General features: G+C 45.7%; 2 protein-coding genes across 2 annotated transcripts in view; one reads left to right on the top strand and one right to left on the bottom strand.

Annotated features, from left to right (window-relative positions):
* Positions 1 to 14,255, top strand: part of SPTBN5 (spectrin beta, non-erythrocytic 5) — a 111,174-nt gene extending 96,919 nt beyond the window's left edge. Inside the window, exons 60-69 of the mRNA XM_056815991.1 lie at positions 451 to 640; positions 1,483 to 1,659; positions 3,416 to 3,520; positions 4,527 to 4,841; positions 5,088 to 5,165; positions 5,829 to 5,923; positions 7,957 to 8,048; positions 9,672 to 9,777; positions 10,141 to 10,235; positions 13,858 to 14,255. Of these exons, the coding sequence (XP_056671969.1) occupies positions 451 to 640; positions 1,483 to 1,659; positions 3,416 to 3,520; positions 4,527 to 4,841; positions 5,088 to 5,165; positions 5,829 to 5,923; positions 7,957 to 8,048; positions 9,672 to 9,777; positions 10,141 to 10,235; positions 13,858 to 13,976 (1,372 nt within the window). The 3' untranslated portion in view covers positions 13,977 to 14,255. The remainder of the gene's footprint in view (positions 1 to 450; positions 641 to 1,482; positions 1,660 to 3,415; positions 3,521 to 4,526; positions 4,842 to 5,087; positions 5,166 to 5,828; positions 5,924 to 7,956; positions 8,049 to 9,671; positions 9,778 to 10,140; positions 10,236 to 13,857) is intronic.
* A 1,964-nt stretch (positions 14,256 to 16,219) lies between these two features.
* PLA2G4B (phospholipase A2 group IVB) overlaps positions 16,220 to 22,290 on the bottom strand; it is a 26,463-nt gene continuing 20,392 nt past the window's right edge. The window contains exons 19-20 of the mRNA XM_056810316.1: positions 21,761 to 21,947; positions 16,220 to 21,584 (exon numbers count right to left, since the gene is read on the bottom strand). Of these exons, the coding sequence (XP_056666294.1) occupies positions 21,355 to 21,584; positions 21,761 to 21,947 (417 nt within the window). The 3' untranslated portion in view covers positions 16,220 to 21,354. The remainder of the gene's footprint in view (positions 21,585 to 21,760; positions 21,948 to 22,290) is intronic.

The following is a 22,290-nucleotide window of genomic DNA, read 5'->3' as shown; positions in this document are numbered from 1 at the left end:
TACACTTTGTTTTATTTTATGTTTTTATCATGAGTGCCATTTGGGGTTTTCTTGGCAAAGACACTGACTTGATTTGCCATTTCCTTTGACAACTCATTTTTACAGATGAGGAAACCAAGGCAAACAGGGTTGAAGGACTTTCCCAGGGTCACACAGCTAGTAAGTGTCTGAGGTCACATTTGAACTCAGGACGAAGTCTTCCTAATTCCAAGCCCAGTGTTCTATTCACAGTGCCACCCACCTGCTCAAGATCACACAGTGAATGAGCACCAGAGGTGGGATTTGAACCCAGGACTTCTAACTCCACAAACAATGGTACTACCCTGCCTCTTTTGGGGAAGAGGATAAGTAAATATGCCCTTTGTTATAGTGACACTCTTCTGGGTCCTCCACGATCTGCTCTAAGCCTCCTCTCCTTGCCAGTCTGACCCAAGTCTCTCTGCCCCATAGAAGCCTGACACAAGAGATGAAAAGGTTAGTCATGCTGGAAGAACCATCTGGGGACATGCCTGGAGCAGAGCAACAACTGCTGCAGCATGAGGAGCTCGGACAGGACATCGAGGAACACTGGCTCCTGGTGCAGGATGCCCAACAAGAAGGAGAGCAGCTGGCAGGCAGTGGACACTTTATGGCCCAAGAGGTCAGCACCAGAGAAGAGATGGGAACAGAAGCCGAGCCCAGGCTCGCCTGGGGAGATTGGATATAGCCTACAGCTTTGGGAGCCCCAGCAAGCATTAGGAAGCCTAGGGGTGAGGAATGATGGGAGCTCAGAGCAGGAAAGGAGCTAGAAACCTAAGGGCAACTATTCTTCTTGTGGCCTCTCTAACCCTACCCAGGCTGGCCAGCCTTGGCCCATGCTTTGTCTTCTGAAAGGGCTTAGTGGTATAGTAGAGGAGCATCAGACCTCAAGACAAGAACACTTGAGTTCAAATCCTGTCCCATGCATTTGCTAGTGGTGTGTGACCCTGGCCAAGTCACTTAACCACTCTGTGCCTCACTTTCTCCACCTGAAGAATGGAGATAAATATAGTTATCCTTTCCACATCACAATTTTCCCTATTGCCTTTTTCACATAGCATGGGTAGGGTCTATATAAAAAAATTAAATATAGAAATTTGGGGTGAGTTTTGCAGAAGTCAAAATAGCAGATGACACAGGAAAAAAATTTTAAACTCAGAAATGCATACTTAACCCAAAATTTACAATAAGGTCTGTAAATGCTTTCTTTTTGTAAATAAAAGAAAAAGGAAAAAAATCAGACTTCTTTTCTGGTTCAAAGGAGGGGCCAAAATTTTTATGTAGATTTTCCAGATCTTGGGGTCACCACATCCCTAACCCCCCCACACACACCCCTTTCCACGAGGTGGAAGGGATAATGTAATATACCTGCTTCATAGAGTTATTGCAAGAATCAGATAAGATAACATTCAAAGCATTTTGCAGACTTTAAGTGCTCTATAAATGTTGGCTATTATCATGCAGGTAAAGGAGTGGCTACAAGAGCTGGGAGACCAGATGCAAGAATTACAGGAGGAGTGGGCACATCGCCAGAGTCTGTACAAGGAAAACTGGGAGCTACAGAAGCTCCGACAGGACCTGGAAAAGGCTGACATCTGGCTGAGCTCACGGGAGGGCCTCCTCCTGGACCCCAACCTCGGGGTGAGTCAACACCCTACTCCCAATCCTCTCCTGGTTCTCTTGGCTGCTCTACATCACTGAAAGTGCGGGGGGCCCTGCCCAAAAAGGACTATTGGGAGGCAAGTAAAGACAGGCCACCATCCAAGAAATTTGATGAAATGAAGTTCAAAGTAAATTAATTCAACAAATATTCATTATGTCTATTATGTGCAAGGTAGACAGTCTACATTTTTTAGAGAAGTATTATTTATTTTATAAGGGAAAGTCCATTTATCCATATGCTTGTTTAAAAAAAATAAAAACTCATACCTTCAGTCTTAGAATCAATATAGAGTATCAGTTCTGAGGCAAAAGGGCAGCAAGGGCTAGGCAATTTGGGTTAAGTGACTTGCCCAAGGTCACATAGCTAGGAAGTGTCTGAGGTCACACTTGAACCCAGGACCTCATTCACTGAGCCACCTAACTGCCCCTATTCATATGCTTTAAATTTTTTTTAACAAGAATGGATCCTGCATTTCCTTTCTTTTTTCCTTCCGTAGTGCTTTATTTTTTTCCATCTTGCACGTAAAAACAAGTTTTGGCATTTGTTTTCTAATATTCTGAAGTAGCACGTTCTCTCCCTCCATCCCTGAGACAATAAGCAATTGGCTATTGGTTATACATGTGCTATCATAGAAAACATATATTTCCATATATATCACATTGTAGAAAAAGGCACATGCATGCATGCACACACACACACACAAACAGAGGCAGAATAGAGATACCTGAGTTACCAGTATAGTGTGCGGGTGGAGCTTCTCAGCATCACAGGGTGACTCAGCATCCTTCCAAGCCCTTCCCTCTTTCTCCTTAGTGAAGAATGGTCTGCTTTAAGCTGCTCTCAGCTCTTTCTCCAGGCAGTAATAGGCACTGAGATACAAAGACCAAAATGAGATAATCCCTGTTCTCAAGGAGTGCATAGCCTGTCAGGGCAGGGGGTTGAGGACCCACATAACTATAAATATAGTACGTGGTAAAAGCAGACTGTTTGGGGCAATTGGGAGAGCTGATATCCCTGGGTCCTGTGTAGGAGGGAGCCCTTGAGGTTTGAAGGACACCAGAGTTCCCCGGGAATAACAGTAAGAGAAAGAGGGCACATTCCAGGAATGCTTCACAGCCTGTAAGAAGATACTGAGGTGGGAGAGGGAATGGTATAGGCTGGTACAGGGATGGGTGCTAGGAATACAAAGGCAAAAAATAATGTACAGCTTGTAGGATGGGAGGGGAGCCTAGAACATGGAAACAAATATGTGCGTATAATCTGTAGACTTTGATGGGAACAAGGAGAGATCTTAGAGTGTTGAGGCATCTTGAAGGGGGAAAAGGACATGTTATGGGCAAAGGAAGTCTCAGATCAGGTCAGGAAGGAGGTGGCACTTTATTGAACCTTCACAGAAGACGAGAAGCGGGGCTGAAGCACTTGGGAATTTCAACCACAAGGGTCAGACTGGGCAAACTGGTGAAGGGGAAAGATGGTGGGTCAAGTTTAGGGAACCAGTTTGGGTAGAACATAGAGTGCAGGAAGAGGAATAATAGAAAACAATCTGTCCTTTGATAAGTGTTCATTAAGTGCCTACTTTGTGCCAAGCACTGTGCTAAGTGCTGAGGATACAAAGAGGCAAAATATGGTCCCTGCTCTCAAGGAGCTCACCCTTTAAGCTTTCTAAAAATGGGAAGATATAGATTGGCACAAGGCTGGGTATCCGAGTCTCATTTCAGATATGCTTCTTTCCAGAATTCAGTGTCAGATGTAGAAGAACTACTCAGAAAGCACCAAGACCTTGAGAAGATATTGGCAACTCAGGAAGAGAAGTTTGACCAGCTACAGAGGAAGACTAAGGCAAGGGGGTAATGGGTATAAAGGGGGGCCAAGGCAGAATAGAAATACCCTAGTTGCCATTTTAGTGTGGGGGTCTAGCTTCTTGGTATCAAATCGTGATTTGGCATCCCTCCAAGCCCTTCCCTCTTCTTTCTAAATCTTCCATCCCTCATCACCACCTTACTTTTCCCATTTTCATTCCCATCTGGCTCTGTCCCCATATCTCTTCAACCTTGATGGAATTGAGGTAAATTGATGAGAGACAGGGAGGGGAAAACCTCCTGCAGTTGGGGGCAAGGTAAAGATGGGAACCATAGAGGATCAGGGACTCTTTAGAAGACCAGGTTTGGGAGAAGTTTGGGAAGAGAAGAACCATGGACAGTAACTGAAACATTATGGGATGATCAAATGTAATAGACTCCGTTACAATAGTTTATTAGCAATGCAATAATCAAGGATAATCCTGTGGAACTTGTAGGAAGGAATGCTCTCCACTTATAGAGAAAGAACTGTGGGAGTAGAAATGCAGAAGAAAAAGGTGTGATTTATCACCTGTTTATATGGGTATATGATTTGGGGTTTTGGTTTTAAAAGATTATTGCTGATATGAATAACATGGAAATGGGTTCTGAACAGTGATACACATGTAACCCAGTGGAACTGCTTGTCAGCTTTGGGAGGAAGAGGAAGAAGCGGGAGGGGGGATCATGAATCATGTAATCCTGGAAAAATATTCTAAATTAAAAAAAATAAAACATTGCTCTATTGTAAATGTGATTAATATGGAAAAGGTATCAAGTGATAACACAAGTATAACCCAGTGGAATTTCTTGTCAACTCTGGGAGGGGGGAGGAAAGAGGGAAGGGAGAGAACATGAATCATGTAACCATGGAAAAATATCCCAAAAATAAATAAATAAAATAATGTGTGGTGGGGAAGAAGTACCATGGGCAGAATACCTCAGCTCAGAACCCAAACTCTAGTCAATGGGTAGGACTTACCCCAGTCTCTATGCTGGTCTTACAGATTGATCAGAAGCTCCAGGAGCAAATAGAAATGGAAGGTTTAAAGTCCAAGAGCATGGAAAAGAGAAGTATACGCATCCTGTCCTTCAAGAAGAGGCACCCAGAATGCCTGGCATCAGGAGCAAAACTGGCTGAGAGGAGAAACCTACAGAAGAAAATCCCCTTCCAGCCCTGGACTCCTTTCACCACCATCTTCTCCCCATTGCAAACAACCAAGCAGCACATCCCCCTGCAAGAGAGGGAGCCAAGTAGGAAGCAGCTCTTGGGGATGAGAGGAACGAGTTCTGCTTCCTTCCTGTCTCCTGGAACCATATTAGTGAGTAATGACTATGGGATCTAGTATAGAGGAGACACTTGGGGCACAATGATGGATTTGGGGTCAGAGAACTGGCTTTGAATCCTAACTTGGTTATTTACTGCCCACATGACTTCAGCTCTATGAGTGAATAAATGCATGCATGAATGCATTTGTTAAGTGTCTACTATATAAGCAAAATACTGTGCTAAGAACTAGGAAGACCACTCCCAGGTCTGATGTTCCACCCTCTCCCTTTGATTTCAGAACCCCAGGGATCCTCCTACCCTGGAGGGGTTAAAAAAACTGAAGGAGAAACAACAGTTCTTGCCTTCAAGGAGACCCGTAAGTCCCAAGAGATTCTTTCTCCTGTCTTTAGTCTCTCTTCCCATGTCTTCCCAATGGGTCTAGACCCCAGCGAGTCCTCAGGATGAATGGAGGGGGTGGGGCAGTGAGTGGCATCATCTGAACCCGGCACAAATGGCTTTCTACAATCTGGGTATCTATACAGATGGTTTGGGGGGAGAGGCCTCACCACCTCACCCCCAGGATGTTCCTGCTTCTGCTCATCATGGACTTGCAAGGAGCAATAGAGCCCCTCAGCTGGTCTTCATAATCCCAGGGAAGGGAGGCTCTGCCTCATGGCAACAATCATTCCTTTTCCCTGCCAAAGTGAGGGCCCCCCAAAATAGCCCTTCCTTATACCACTATGCAGCTGATTGAACAAAAAGAGAAAGTTGAGGGGACAGAGGGGTGAGGAGAGAGGGCATAGGACCATTTCCACTCCCCATGGTTTATGGCTATCACTGGGAGAAGCATGATGGGCATTGCATGGGACCCCCTGAGGCTGCACCCACACAAGAGAAATATAGCTGAGGTACATGGGATGGAGCCCAGAGGACTAGGGGAGGAAGGTGCAAAGGCTGGGAAGAGCCCAAAGGTGAGGAGAAGCTGCGTAATGGAAGTGAAGAAGGGAAGGACTGATACTTTCTTTTTGCCTCTTTTCAGGATGGTGCTTCTTCCCCAGCCCCCCACAATCGGGCAGAAGCCCAATACAGAAAGCTGAGTGGCTGCCTTGAAAGGAAGGCCCCATGCTACTTGAGGTGAGATTCCCTTGGGCCTCAGGAGAAGACAGACACATGATCCTTGGGATGCCGAGAGACTCCAATATGGACACAGGCTGCAGCTCGCCCTGGAATGGCTACTTCTTTGAGGGTTCTGAGAGAAGGAGATAAGAGTTTCTGATGCCTAAGAGATTCCCACAAAAGGGCCATGGGAAGAAAGGAAAGAAGAAAATGGAGCAGGCAGAAATGGTCCCCTGTGTGGGGTTGTTTGCCAGTCAGGAGAAAAGCAGTTTTATTGTGAAGGGATGCTTATAACAGGGATCTACTCCATATGAAAAGCTAGGATTTGGGGAGAAGGGAAATGAAACAGAAAAGACAAAGTAGATAGAAATAGCATAATGATAATAAATAGTATATATTATTATATATAATAAGTATATAGAATTCTAAGGTCTGCAAAGATATTTACACAAATTATCTCATTTAATTCTTACGATAACTGAGAGGTAGGTGCTATTATTATCTCTTTTATAAATGAGGAAACTGAGGCAGAAGAGGTCAAGTGATTTACCCAGAGTCATATAGTCAAGAAGTATTTGAGACAGAATTTGAATTCTGGTGTTCCTGAATCAAGTTCAACACACTCCTTCATGCCACTTCAATGCCTCAAGAGGGCAAATCGCAGGTGCAGCAGAAGTGATAATGGATCTTAGAAACAGCTGCTGAAATTTAAGAGATTAGAAGTGGTGACAGGGGCAGCAAACAGCTGATACCAGACACGGTGCTGGCAGAAGAGAACCAGCCACACACAGAGGCAAATTACAAAACAGCACTTTTGCCACAAAGACATGCCAAAGTTCCAGAGCCCCCTCATTGAGCAATCAAGAAGCTCCAGAATATATTTGTTTTAGGGAGAACTTATTTCTGAGCACAGCCTATTCCCTCAACAGTTTCACAATGCCAGAGAAACATCACAATGCTGGCATTCTTGCCAACTAGCAAATGCAAGAATCAATCAAGAGCCCCCGATTTTAAGCTAAGTAAAGTCAAGCCTTTAAGAGTCTACTATGGAGGCAGCTGGGTGGCTCAGTGGACTGAGAGCCAGGCTTAGAGACAAGAGATTCTGGCTCAAATCTGGCATGAGACACTTGCCACAGGGCAGGGAGAGGGTCCTGGGAGCTAGAAGTAAGGAGGGGCGGCATTCAGGGTATAGGGCACAGCCACTGGGGAGTGCCACAAGGAGTGTGAGGGGCAGAGAAAAGGCCCTTTTGGCTGGATCATACTGCTCCAGGATATGTTACATGTACAATGAGATTGGGAAGATGTGTTGGGACCATGTTATAGAGGGTTGGGATTTTAAAAAAGAAATTTATAATTATTCATATGATTACATATATTGTCTCATTTGATTTGATCTTTACAATAGGCGTACCAAAAAAAAGGCAAAAGCCAGTCCCTTCTCTCACAAAGCTCACAATCTTAGCAAAAAAAAATTAAATGATGCCCAGTGCTCACTGAAAAGGCAAAGTTTTGTAATGAGCAACTGATCTCTGTGTTTTCTTGGCATTTCAAGGTGAGCAGCAGTGCTGGAAAATCATTGGTAACTAGTGACACGGATCCAGGAAATCAAGAGGCTCCAGAATATATTTGTTTTAAAGAAAACTCATTTCTGAGCAGTTTTTATTCCCTGAATAGTTTTACAATGCCAGTGAAAGAGACCGCAATGCTGGCATTCTTGCTAACTAGAAAATACAAGAACCAATCAGGAGCCCCCAATTTTAAGCATGGTAAAGTAAAGCGTGTTATTTGGCACGTGCCAAAGCTGAATCCTGACACAGACAGGGATGTCCCCACAAAATAAAACTTTCAGGGATTTGAAAACATAATTGCCCTTCCAAAGATGTTGCCCAGTGACCTGTGCCTACAACATATGAAGAAATTGATTGGTTCTATCGTCTTTTTGTACCTCCTCTGAAGGGTCAGTGGGTTGATTGAGATGATTCTCTAAGATGCTTTCCAGTCCTGAAAGTCCATAATCAATAATTTCTGTTTGATCCTCTCCCTGTCTGCAGTGCCAAGCACAATAAGGGTCATGAAATCCCGCTTACAACGTCACTGGAAGGGCCCGCTGGTCTCTCTCTGCAAGTCCTGAGTAGCAGTACTGGTAAGTCCCATGGAAAAGGCAGGACAAAGTAGAGACATAGCAGTGGATCAAGGACCAAGCCTAGAGATAGGAGTCCTGGGTTCAAATCAAATCCTAACTGTGACCCTGGGCAAGTCACTTAACCCCCATTGCCTAGCCCTTGCGGCTCTTCTGCCTTGGAACCAATACACAGTATTGATTCTAAGACAGAAGGTAAAGATTTTTTTTTTTTAAGTAGAATCTGTCCAGCTCTTAATCACTCATATTTGCATCATACTTTATTTAGTTTTACTTTTTTCAGAGCCTCTTTCTTTCCATTATTTTCTTCTGATCTTCATAACTCTATGAATTAGATAGACATCATTATCTCCATTTTAAGGAAGAGGGAAGTGAAGCAGCCCAGAGAGGTTGAATAACTTGCCCAAGGCTCCAGAACCAGAGAGACCTGGAACAAGAACCCAGATCTCCTGACTCCTGATTCACTACACTGCTTCCTAGCTATTTCCTGGGATCTTCCTCCAGGCTTCACCCTTTTGGAATCCCCTTGGGATCTTTTGGAAATTTATGTAAATAGATGTTATTGTCTAGGAATTCCTGTTCCCAGAACTTGTTCTTATCAATGGCTTCCTTGGGGTTGAAAATCTACTGACTTCCTGTCCTTCCATACTTCCTGTAGACAGGACGCAAAGGGTCCCACCTTCTTTTTGGCCCTGTTGGTGAGCATGGTGGTGGTGTGTGGGCTCCCAGGAAATGTAGTTCTTTTTTAGGGTAACAGATTTTCAATTATAGAGGGTAGAAGCCTAGTAGTGGAGTTTCTGATTCAAAGAGTATGGACATTTTAGTCACTTTGCTTATATAATTCCAAAATACTTTCCCAAATGGTTGTACCATTTCACAGATCCATAACTCTTCCAACACGGACTGCTGCTACTTTTTGTCATAAGGTGTGATATTAAAACCTCAGGATTGTTTTAATTTGTATTTTTCTTATTATTAGTGATTTGGAACATTTTTTTTCATGTGAGTGTGAGTTCTTTGCAATTCTTCTCTTGAGAAATCTTTGTTCATATCCTTTGTCCATTTATCTGTTAGGGAATGGCTAAGGGTTCTTGAGCTTTTTATGGATCACTGGACCCTTTCTTAAAATAGCATTTGTAAATAATTGAAGGAAATTCTAAATTTCAGTTAGACTTTAGTGAAAATCAAGTTGTCATTTTTCTCCCCGAGTTCACAGATGCCCAAAATTTATCTAAAGATTCTTTGGGGGTCCATGAACCCCAGATTAAGAACCCTTGATCTAGGATAATTCTTGCTTTGGTTCTTATAGAATTACCTTCAGTTTGGATCTCCTGGGATTAGTCTCCTTCAGACTCTTTTAGCAGCAAAATGACACCAAAAAGAGACATATTGAAGACAAAGTCTAGGAACTTCCACAGCACCTGACACCTGTTGGGTATATCAGAAAGTGTCCATAAATAATTACTGCTTGAAAAACTCCATCCAGACCCCATAGATCTTGGAGGAGAACACAAAAGAGCAATGTAGTAATGGAATTTTCTTTCTGGAAAAAGATGGAGTCTTCTTTCTGGAGAAGACTCAGCTACTGAACCAGGGCCTGACTTCTGTTCTTATCTTGCCCCATAGCTCTTCCTGAGCCCCAAGGATTAAACCTAGAACCCAGAGCCAGACCTCTCAGCTTCTTGAGTGGGAACCCAGCTGAAAAACTGGCAAGCACGATCATCCTCCCCAGGTAGGAGACAGGATGAGGTAAAGAGTATTGGCTCTTGTTAATGGAAGAGATGCCATTCCCTAAACTCAATCGGCTTTTCAGGAGATGATATCCCTGTCTCTGGATGCCCTTAGCTACCCTAAGAGACAGAGCTTGGTACTTGGGGCCCTTCCTGGGACTCTGAGTCTTCACACTCAGCACTATCCTGTTTCTACCAGTGCCCATGGCCAAATATGGGCCATGAGAGACAGACAGCCGTTTCTGTGCCACAGACTACCTGGGCTCCCAGAGGTCTTGCTGGTACACTCTCATCACCTACCTGCCCTGTCCTACATGGGTCACCTCCTGCCCTACCCTGAGAAAAAGGATGTTGTATGTTCACAGGAGGACGCCTTCCTTTAAGCTCCAGAGGAAGACTGAATTTATAGAGAGAGAGACTCCAGCCTTCACACTGCCTCCAGTTCTTGGCCACCTCATTGGTAAGGGGCATCCTGTGGGTCTCCTTCCATGTTGGGTGAATGATTTTCCAAATAATATGTTTAGAATAAGTCAGGGCAGAGACTACCTGGTTTGGGCAGACCTTCTTCTTCTTCCCCCTTACTTATACAGACCCTGTGTGCTCTCCTCTTCCTCTTCTTCCTTCCTCCTTCCTCCTTGACTCACCTAGACTTTCAGGCCCCCTCTACGTAGGAAGAAAGGAACCCACTCTGTATCACAGCTAGGAAGCCCAGGGCGGGTACCTCCTGAGAAATGCCCATGAATTTATCCATGGTCTCATCACCAAGAGCCCTTTGAGGCTGAGAGAGACCTGATCAGCTGCCTAGCGTGTCTGTGCACCCACTAAGGATGAAAAGGCAAGAAGAACAGAGCTGACCCCGACCTTGTGGAGTAAAAAATCACGATAACTAGTATGTACACATGGCTTTAAGGCTGGCAAAGCAATGTATCATCTGCTCTTTCCATCTGTCCTACTTTGGGTCCCGAGTCTGTGCTTAAGCTACTTCTAGCAAATGTGAACTTTTAGGTTGGGAAATCTCATGGCAAGGGGAAGACTAACCGAAGGTCTTGGGCACAGCTGCCCCACATCCTGCCTATTTATCAACTCTTAACAGATTTTGCCTCCTTTCCTTGGTGTTCTTTTCTCCTTCACCTAGTCTTCCCCCACGTCTGCTCCCAGGTCTACTTGGGCCCTCTGTGGGGAGGGGGGAGGACTTGTAGTTAGATGGGAATGTAGGTGGTAAAGGGGAGCAAGAAGGGATGGGCACATTTCATCAAGGATGCACAGGAATAGAAGCTTCTGGGTGACTCAATGGATACAGAGCCAGACTTGGAGATGGGAGGTCCTGGGTTCCAATCTAGGTTCAGGCACTTCCTAGCTAGGGGAGCCTGGGCAAGTCACTTAACCCCCATTGCCTAGCTCTGACCACTCTTCTGTCTTGGAACCAGTACTTATTATTGATTCTAAGACAGAAGGGAAGGGGAGAGAGAAGCAGAGAGGGAGAGAGAGAGGAGAGCGAGAGAGACAAACAAACAGACATAGAGGAGATAGAGAAAAGGAGAGGGAGAAAGAGAAGAGAGAGGGAGACAGAGAGAGACAGAGTGGGAGAGAGACAGAGGAAGAGACAGAGAGGGAGAGAGAGGAGAGAGGGAGACAGAGAGAGAGACAGAGAGAGAGAGGGAGAGACAGACAGAGGGAGAGACAGAGAGGGAGAGAGAGGAGAGAGGGAGAGAGAGAGAGACAGAGAGGGAGAGAGACAGACAGAGGGAGAGACAGAGAGGGAGAGAGAGGAGAGAGGGAGACAGAGAGAGACAGAGTGGGAGAGAGACAGAGGAAGAGACAGAGAGGGAGAGAGAGGAGAGAGGGAGACAGAGAGAGAGACAGAGAGAGAGAGGGAGAGACAGACAGAGGGAGAGACAGAGAGGGAGAGAGAGGAGAGAGGGAGACAGAGAGAGACAGAGAGAGAGAGAGGGAGAGACAGACAGAGGGAGAGACAGAGAGGGAGAGAGAGGAGAGAGGGAGAGAGAGAGAGACAGAGAGGGAGAGAGACAGACAGAGGGAGAGACAGAGAGGGAGAGAGAGGAGAGAGGGAGACAGAGAGAGACAGAGTGGGAGAGAGACAGAGGAAGAGACAGAGAGGGAGAGAGAGGAGAGAGGGAGACAGAGAGAGAGACAGAGAGAGAGAGGGAGAGACAGACAGAGGGAGAGACAGAGAGGGAGAGAGAGGAGAGAGGGAGAGAGAGAGAGACAGAGAGGGAGAGAGACAGACAGAGGGAGAGACAGAGAGGGAGACAGAGGAGAGAGGGAGACAGAGAGAGAGACAGACAGACAGACAGAGAAGGAGAGAGGGAGAGACAGACAAACAGGCAGTTAGAGAGGGACAGACACAAAGAGAGACAGAATGACAGACAGATAGACAGAGCTACAGGGAGCGCTACCCAGGAATGAAGGGTGTTTATTCCCATAATATTCCCAGCTGCAGACACGACTGTCATGGAGATAGCAATCTCACATGGAGGGATTTCATTCTCCAAGTTTAGCTCTACAAGAAAGAGGAACATGGAGGCGCCTGAGGAAAAGCAGCTCTGGGATTCCTGCCAGCCGGAGGATCCCACCCAGAGATGTATTAATACGTTTATATGTAGATACACATATACATAATTTAGACCACAGAGCTGACCTTGAAAAGGAAGGTCAGGGAGCCCTGGGTTCAAGAGCTGTGTCTGCCTGTGACTGGCAGCCTCTCCGTCAGGGCTCGCTTCTATCCCGGGAACTCTGGGCCCCATGAAATGGGGTTTCACCCCAGAGGCCCAGCTGGCACTTGACATCATGTTTCCTCTTTGCAAATCACTTTCCAAACAAATCGGAGCTTCCCAGAAAGGCCTCGAGGTCCATCGGACAAGAGTTTTATCTCGCCTTCAAAGACGAGGCTTCCCAGTCTCCACAGCTGAGTGACTCATCAGCCAGAGCGTGTCAAAGGGCGGGCCAAATCCAGGCCCACCTGGACTCCAGGCTGGCATTCTCTCTGGGCATAGATCAGCAGCCCGGAGTCAGTCGACAAGCATTTGTGTTGTAGGTGTTCCAGCCGAAAACGTTATGGAGGGAGGTGGCAGGAGGGTCATCGGGCCAAAGTGACCCTTTTTCCCCACACTATAAAGCCAGCCGGTGCTATGGATAGAATGCCTCACCTGGAGTCAGAAAGACCCGAGTTCAAATCTGTCCCCCGACAAGCTCTAGGACCCTGGGCAAGACATTGAATCTGTCTGCCTCAGTTTCCTTATTTGTAAAATGGGGACAAAAGTTGCACCTAAAGGTGCAATCCCTAAAAGAGCCATCCCTAAAGGACTTTGCAAAGCAGAAGGTGCCATTGCAATGCTAATTATTATCACTAGATTGGTTGGGGTTTTTTGTTGTTGTTATGAAGATCATTTGCCTGCTCCCAACAGTTTTTTTTTTAATCCTTCCCTTCTGTCTATGACAGGAGACTGGTAAGGTAGGTAATTTGGGTTAAGTGATTTTCTCGGGGTCATACAGCTAGGAAGCATCAGACCAGATCTGAACCCACAATAATTTTTTTCATGTTTTTATTTTTATTTGGTCAATTTCAAACATTATTCCTTGGTTACAGAAATCATATTCTATTCCTCCCTCCCCTCCCCCACCCCTCCCATAGCCAATGTGCAATTCCACCAGGTATTACATGTGTCCTTGATCAGAACCCATTTCCATGTAATAATTCTTCTTAAAAGGGAATTGGAGTTGAGGAGCAGCCAGTTGGCTCAGTGAATAGAGAGCCAGAGCTCGAGATTGGAGGTCCTGGGTTCAAATTGGACCTCAGACACTTCCTAGCTGTGTGACACTGGGCAAGTCACTTAACCCAAATTGCCTAGCCCTTACCACTCTTCTGCCTTGGAAACTGGTTCCACACAATCAATATGCAAAATTAATTCTAAGACAGAAGGCATGAGTTTTTATAAAGGGGGGATGGGGACAGGGACTGGAGTTAGAAAGAAGTCCAAAGTTAAAAAAGGATTTCGGGGTGGGGGCACCCCACCAAACACACCCATAAGCCTCCTGGTGAAACTAGTCTGTTTCTCCTCCAGGCCCTGGAACGTCAGATGAGGCAGTGAGGGTGCCCGACCTCAGCACATTGGGGAAAGAAGAAGCTCTAGAAAGATGCTGGAGAAACTATGGTTCAGGAGAGGACACGAGGAAGGAGTAGTGCACAGTGTTCTCCAAAGCAGAGCCCTTCACCCCAGCACCTCAGCCCTGAAGTTTTTCTCCAAATTTTTAAGAAACCCCCAAAACCATCTCATTTTATCCCTCCCAGGTTCTGCTGCTTAGACGGCATATGACCCAACCTCTTAAGGTGCCTTCCAATTTTCAATCAATGATCCTTCGACTTCAATTCAAATCTTGCCTCTGAGGCTTACCACCTGTGTCACCTTGGATAAATCACAACCTCTCTGGGCCATCAGTAAAATGATATGTTTGGATCCAATGACCTCTGGGGTCTCTTAAAGTTTTTAGGTCAATGACTCTATGATCCTAGGTCCTCAATTCAAATCTTGCTTTTGATGCTCATCACTTGTGTGACCCTAGGCAAGTCACAACCTCCCCAGGCCTCAGTTTCCTCATCTGTAAAATAAGGTGGTTGGATTATAACCTCTTTGTTCCCTTACATTTGATAATTCTATTGATGATCCTAGATGGATGATTCCTCAAGGGGAAAAAAGCAATCAGTAAGAATAACAGGAATCAGACGGTCTTGGATCTAGTACCGATTCTACCAATCACTAACCGAGTGACTCTGGATGTCACCTCCACCTCCTGAACCTGTTTCTTTGTCCATAAAATTAAAGGATTGGCCGAGATGATCTTTCAGGTCCCTTCCAGCTCTAAACTCCTTTGATGACTTCTTGCACAGAAGGAAGCGGCTCTTAGGCCGCCCCCTTTGTGGGAATCACTCCGAGAGAGGCAACGGGGAGAGGTGACTTTTCTGCTTCCCAGAAGGTCAAAGAAGATGAAGGGAGCCCTTGACAGAATGAGAAGAAAGACCCAGGAGGAGAACAAAGACGAAAAACACAAGCAATCCACAGGGAACCCGATTCAGGGACATTTGAGGGTCCAGAGATGGAATGGAAAATGAAAGCCCAAGGAAAGAAGCCCAAGAACCCCCGAGCATCTGGAGATCTACAATGGAAAGGATGTTCTGTCCTCAAAGGCTGAGTCTGGGCCTCTTGGAAGAGGAAGCAGCTTCTCGTGGGTCACCCAAAGGGAAGGCCTCTTCTTGGCTCCAGAATCAGCTGAGCTCGTCTTCTGGTGCCACAGAACACATAATCAGTGCTGGGGGCCATCAGACCACAAGGCCTTGACAGAGTCGCACGTGGTAGCTGGGGAGACCACAGAGTGGTCCTTGGCGAGATGTGACTGCTCACTCTATCCCCCTTGCATGACCTCTTTCATCAATGCCCCTTGTTTTATTTTATTTATTTTGACTGATCGTTCGCCACCTGTCGGGAACCCTGGAGTCACGAGTGAGACTAGACCCTGACAGCGGCAAATCAGGATGGGTACCGTCCTGTGGGGGAGGTGACAGAGAGCTACCCAAGACTCCCCCATGTGAGAACTACTATCCACTCCTGGATGGTGTGTACGGGAACTCCAGGGACCATGTGCAGCCCGAGCAAGGCCTCGGGGACCCAGCTGGGATTCCATCACTGTAACCTTCCAAAGGAACAGAGGATGGAGGAAGTGATTAGCAGGTTAAGAAGACAGGGTCAGAAGGGTGGTTTTCTGTCTATGTCACATAAGAGATAGGAAGTGCAGGCTGTTGCCTAGAAACAATAGACAAAGAATGAAAGAATCTATTTGAGGGAAAGCGTGTGGGGAAAATGGTGTCCAGGTACAGTAGCAAACCAAACACTGTGGAAGAGGCTGGAAGCATGAGCCGGGGTGGTGAGGAATTTTAGGAGGTGCTCAAAATTGCCCGGAAACAATAAAGGAAGAGGGGCAGAGGTCACCCTCTGTGCCATGATGTATGTGTCATGAACGTAAGAGCCTCACACGAGAGGTAAACAGGACCCAGACATATGATTCATCTTAATGGGACGTGACTCAAGACTGGGAGATTACAATGGGAGGATATGCCTTGTCCAAAAGATCAGATTCCATAGAAAGGTCAGTGAGGTAGCATTGCACAGCAAAACATCCCCGTGTGGAAATCGCAGTGAGAGATGCAAGGGACCCAGCATTCTGTTGTGACTTGAAGGAGGAAGATGCGTCCAGGGTGCTGCCATGGTGGAATTCCACTAAGCCTCACCAGGCCAGGCGATGGCCTTGGATGATAGTTCCTCGTTTGAGCTACCCAGGAGGCATGGCAGCAGGGTTAGGTTTGTGGTGGGTAATAATTAAAAATAAATATTATTTCTATTCAGATATATATTTTTTATAAAGTTTATTGGAAAGGTAGATAGACAATGTTCCTATAAGTAACCTGACCACGTGGTGCCTAGCCTGCCCATCTCTTCCTCATTCCCCCTCACCTGCCTGCACTGGCTCTTTGACTCGTGGTTCTCCTGATTTTTTCGTCAGTCTCCCCCGATTCTGCCCCAAACCTTAACTTTTATTGACATACAGAACGTACACCAACGCAACCCTGGTGCAACTGTGGTATGTCAGGAAAGTCTGATAGACAGGTAAAGTTACTCAGGAAGGGGAGGGGATGAGCTTCCTTGACACAGATGGGAAACTTTCAGTTTGTCAGAACTGGAAGATTCTCTCTGCTAAGAGCAGAACAGCTGGTAAATTCTTGATTGACCTGATTGATAATTCAGATCTTCTGAAAAATGGGGGAAAGACTTGGGTTTTTTTTGTTGTTGTTGTTTTAATTTAAACCTTTACCTTCCATCTTGGAACCAACACTAAGTATAAGTTCCTAGGCAGAAGAACAGTAAGGGCTAGGCAATGGGGGTGAAGTGACTTGCCCAGGGTCACACAGCTGGGAAGTGTCTAAGACGAGATTTTGAATCCAGAACCTCCCATCTCTAGGCTTGGCTCTCAATCCCTGAGCCACCTAGCTGCCCACTCTGTATTAACTCTAAAACAAAAGACCAGTAAGGGCTAGGCAATTAGGGTTAAGTGGCTTGTCTGAGGCCAGATTTGGATCCAGAACCTCTTATCTCCAGCCCTGGCACGCTGTCCACTGGGGTACTTTGCTGCCTCACTAGATTCTCTTTCTTTTAAGTTCCCCCCCCCAATTAACAAGTATTTATTCTCTCTCCCTTGTACCCCTTGATCTTGCACTGAAAAAGAAAAAAGGAAAAAGGAAAAAAAGAAAATCCTCCTAATAATCATAGTCAAGCAAAGCAATTTTCCATATTGGGAGCCCTTGTTCTAATGAAGGGGAAAACAGTGGTGTCAAAACGAAGGGAACCCTGGAAGCCAGTGACTCTGGGCTCTTAGTTCATGATGATAGATAAGAAGGTCATCCTTGGTATTGTTAGATGTGTATGTAGGATCTTTGGTTGGTTGGTTGTTGTTCAACCGTTTCTGACTCTTCATGACCCCATTGGAGTGTTCTTCGCAGAGATACTAGAGTGTTTACTGTTTCCTTCTCCAGCTCATTTTACAGATGAGGAAACAGAGGCACACAGGGTGAAGTGACTTGCCCAGGGTCACTAGTCACAGCTAGTAAGCGTCTGAAGATGGTTTTGAATTCAGGAAGAGGAACCATTTAACTGTCCCTATGAAAGGCCTTGGGAAAGTTGCATTCAAGGAACTCTGTGATAGAATAAGGAGGAGCCAGAGACCCTTACAAGGAAAGGGTGGCCAAAAGGAATGGCAGGATCCCAAGAATAAAATATGAGTTGTGGAGTCAAAATCAATTTAAAAAAAGAAAAAAGCATGTTTAGCAAGAATTACATTGGTGAGGAAAGATCACCAATGAACTCGAGATTCTCCAACTACAAATCAAGTGAATAACTGCAGATACATACAAAAGTTGGCACAGTCCCCTCAGAGCAGAATGAGGAAGGTGAGAGGCCTGCAGGCTCCAAGGCTTTTGAAAGATGCTCGGCACAAAGAAGGAGAGCACTTTTAACTAGGAGGAAGCAAGAGGAAGATCAGAGAAGAGAGCCCCTACTTGGGGTGAATTAGCTTTCCAATTATCGTCTCATTTGATCTTCACAACAACTGTAGATGGTGGATGCTATTATCATCTCTATTTTACAAATGAGGAAACTGAGGCACCAAAGAGGTGAAAGAATTTGCTCGGTATCATACAGTAAGTGGCAGGGGTGGGATTGGAAGAAAGCAGAACTACTCGACTCTCTATTTTGTTTCTATTTTCTCTACCTGGAAGAATGTGACAGAGATTTTCAAATTTGAAATTTGAGAATGTGACAGAGAGAACAAAACTGTTTTTCAGGTCATTGGAACCCATAAGGAGGAGATGTGGCAGGGGCCTACCTGTTCTTAATAAGTTCGTTCCTTGTCTGAAAGAACTCATCAGTGTGATGACTGTTGGCGATCTCTGAAATGTCATGATTTTCAAAAAAACAGAAAATATTGGCTACCTCTGATCACAGTATTATAGCATTTAGAGGTAGAAGGGATTTTTAGCTATCATCTAGTCCTATTCCTTCATTTTTCTAGATGAGGCAACAGGGCCCAATAAATGGCTTGCCACAAGAAAGCAGAGCTAGAATTTGAACTGTGGTCCCGTGACTTCAAGTTCAGCACCCTTTCCACTGTCCCAAGCTAATAAAAGCTGATAGAGCGTTTCACATGCATTCTCATTTGGTGCTGACAACAACCTCCAGAAACCACAGGTGTTTCAATCCCCACTCTACCAGTGCATGGTTGGTGACCTTGACATTAATTCTTGGTTTTAAAAAACAACAACAGAATATATCATTAAAATAGTTATTTGTAAGAATTTCAAAAGGGAGGAACCAGCACACCTTCATCCAGAAGAGATTATTCTACCCTTAACAACCTAATTTCTTTTTGACAGCATGGCTAGACTAGTAAAACAGGAATAATAAAAGCTAGCACTTATATAGGGCTTACTATGTACCAGACACTGGGCTGATTGCTTTCCAATTGTCGTCTCAATTTGATCTTCACAACAACTGTAGATGGTGGATGCTATTATCATCTCTATTTTACAAATGAGGAAACTGAGGCACCAAAGAGGTGAAAGAATTTTCTCGGTATCATACAGTAAGTGGCAGGGGTGGGATTGGAACCCAAGTTTCCTGAATCTAAACCCAGAGCTCTTTCCATTGCATCATGGTTAGAAATAAATATAGAGTCTTGCACTTGGGTTTAAAATAATCAGCTGTACAAGTATGAGATGGGGAGAGAGTTCATATGGAAGAGACCATGATGGTTTTGCTTAACTCTTTTCAGGGGATGTATTTTGTGAAGAGGATTGTTTGGTTATTTGTTGGAAAGTGTCTGTCGTGTCAAAAAACATGTCAATTAAAATAAAATAAAATCCCCAGGTTTTTGTGGCTCACAAACTCAATATGAGTCAACAGTGGGACAGTGGCAGCCCAAAACTCAACAAAAAACCATTTGTTCCATTTTAGGCCCCAGTAATGAAATGCTGGGGTATTACAAGTCTTGCTATGGCCTGGTCAATGCCCATCTGGATGACTACTTGCCATCCTGGCTGCCACATTTTAGAAGGAACATTGATGAATTAGTTGGAGAGTCCCTAAGGATCTGGCCAGTCTGACAAGGAACCCTGAGATGAAGAACTCTCCCAAAGAAAGATGGGTTGCAAGAATAAAGGAGGCTTAGCCTAGAGAAGACAAGACAAGGAGAAGAGGAGGAGGGACGTGTCATCTTCAAATTACTGGAAGGTTTGTGGAAGAGAAGCCAAACTTATCCTGGCTGGTCTCAGAAAATGGGTGTGGCCCAAGGAGGCAGGGGGAAATCTTCCTAACAAATGGAGCTGTTTAAAAACAGAATGGATTATCTAGAGTGAGTGTGAGTGCCAGCATCATGGGAGATCTTCAAATGAAGGCTGGAGGACTGTTTGTTTGGGAAGTACCAGTAGGAAGAACACTAGATTTGGCATCAAAGAACCTGCAGGTGAATCCTGGCTCTCTTTCTCTATTTGGGTGACTTTGAGCAAGATAATTCCCATCTCTGGGCTTCATGTTCATTATCTAAGCTCCGAGGGACACAAGGGCCCTTCAGTCATCCATACTGAGATTGAGGACATTCGTGATTTGAATAGGATTTGGATGACCCCTGAAGTCATAGAATCATCGACTTCAAAGCTAGAAGAGGCCTTAGAGATCTTTCACCTGAGCTCTCATTTTATACATCAGTACACTGGGGCCTAGAGAGGAAAGAGATTTGCCCAAGAAGACAAAATGGGAGGGCCAGAATTTGGCCTGAGATCAGAGGATCCAAAAATCATACATTTCCATCTAGAAGGGACCTTAGAAGTCATGAAGTCCAACCCATTTGTTTTGTAAATGAGGAAAATGGGGCCCAGAAAATCTAAGTGATTCACCCAAGAAAACACAAGTAACAAATGACTCATCCAGATTTGATCCCAGACCCTCTGGCGCCATATCCAGTTTTCTTTTGTTTGTATGTTTCCATTACACCAGTCCCATCCAACTCTAACGCCTTGGCCATTACTTTCTGTGTATTTCCTTGCTTAGGACTAGTCAATATCTTGAGAATAGATTTCCTATGGTGGAAAGTCCTCTCCCTAATATTTATTTCTATTACTATCTCTGAACCGCCCAAATGGAAAAGGGTCACATGGAGATCTAAGCTGAAGTGAATGTAAATCATACACCGGTAATCCTTATAGAAAAGTGTGATTGTTTTTAGGGCGCGAAGAAGAAACTGGTTATTGTCTAGTCTTCATCACGGGATACTAGAAGTCATAGATCTGTGCTCTGTCTTCTCACCAATGAAAATCAATAGAATAAAATGTCTGGGGGCTTTGATTTCTTATGTCAAATATAGTTCAGCCATTTAAAAGAACCAGTTTGGGTTCCAACCACCTCCCTTTCATCCCTCCTCCCTTCCTATCTCTCCATCCTTCCTACCACACACGCGCACACTTCCCACCCTCACCAGTGAGCACTATGGGCTGTCCGGCCTGGCATTCCATGTGGCCCAAGGGAGCAAACAGAGGGCCAAGCCTCCTGCCCACTCATGAAAACAGCGCAGGACACCCCGCTGTATTGGGGTTGCTTTCTTTTCTTTTTCCTGGTGGTCCTCATAAGTATTTCTGATAAGGCTTGTCCCCCGGGTCTTCCTAGCTCTGGCAGCCCCCCCCCTCCAGGGGTCTCTAGAACTTCTTGTGGTAGTAGATCTGGAAGCTGGCTGAGGCAGACCTCAGGTCCGAGCCATTCCCAAGGTTTGGTCACAGGGTGGAAGAGCCAAGAAGGAACTTGGACCACCCAAGGAGCCAATTCGGTCCCTCCACCTTTGCAAGTCTGGAATTCGTGAAGAATTGAGGCCAATTCCTGAAGGCCACAAAGGAATAGAAAACGGAGGAAGGGACCAGGAGGATGAGCCTGGATTGCAACGCAGCTCATGCGGTCCCAGTGGTCCCTCCGTCACTCCTGACCCTGACGGTGTCGTTGGTGTCGTTGTCTCCGGTGAGCCAAAGCTTCCCTGAGGGCCTGGAGGAGCCGCTGCTGGTTGTTGCAGATGTTGTACCGGGCCAGGCTGAGCAGTTTATCAGCATTCTCCTCGCTGTAGGTCACTTTGGAGTAATGATAAGGGGAACCAGAAGTGCTCAAGTTCACCTCTCCAGCTGCCAGCTCCTCAGGCTTCCGCTGGACTCCTGCAGGCGAGGGAGCACCGTGATTAGCACAGGAGGGGAAATAGGGAGATGGTGTGGAGGCCCGCTTTGGGAAAGGGGTGGGAAAGGAAGAAATACTGAGGACCGGGGGGAAGAAGGAAGGAGGGGGGCCGAGGCTGACCAGGGGGAGAGGGTCAAAGATGGGTAGAGAGACTCACCAGGAGCTGAGTGCTGCTGGAAGGAGTCATTGACCAGGGGGAAATGGAGCACTATGGGGGCAGCTGCAGACTCTGGGTCAGAAAAGACGTGGCATTCCTGGGGCTGCTTCCTATCCTCTGGACTCAGGGCGATGGGAGGAAACGGGATTCCCTGCTGCTGGCAGTACCGGCCCACCAGTTCCATCTGCTGTAATTGTAAAGTGAGCTCCAAGTCAGGCGGGGTGTGTGCTTTGCCAAGTTTTCCCCAACACCCGGGTTAGGCTGGTGGGAAATTTGTCATGACAAGCTTCAAGTGGTACCTACAAACTCGGATAAAGCCAGAATTCAGACTGGGGGTGTCAGGCAAAAACCAGGTAGTTTTCAAAAGTAAAAAGAGTCCTCAGTTTTATTGGGGATGTTTGAAAACTGGCCACCCCACAAGTAGAAACTGTGGGTCTAAGTTGACTTAGAAGAAGCCGTTGCTGTTCAATCATTTCAGTCATGTCGGACTCTTCATGACCCCATCGGGGGTTTCCTTGTGAGAGATCTGG

The sequence above is a fragment of the Monodelphis domestica genome, chromosome 1, assembly GCF_027887165.1.
Source record: "Monodelphis domestica isolate mMonDom1 chromosome 1, mMonDom1.pri, whole genome shotgun sequence".
In the NCBI taxonomy this organism is placed as follows: domain Eukaryota; kingdom Metazoa; phylum Chordata; class Mammalia; order Didelphimorphia; family Didelphidae; genus Monodelphis; species Monodelphis domestica.
This window is presented reverse-complemented; position numbering and strand designations above follow the sequence as displayed.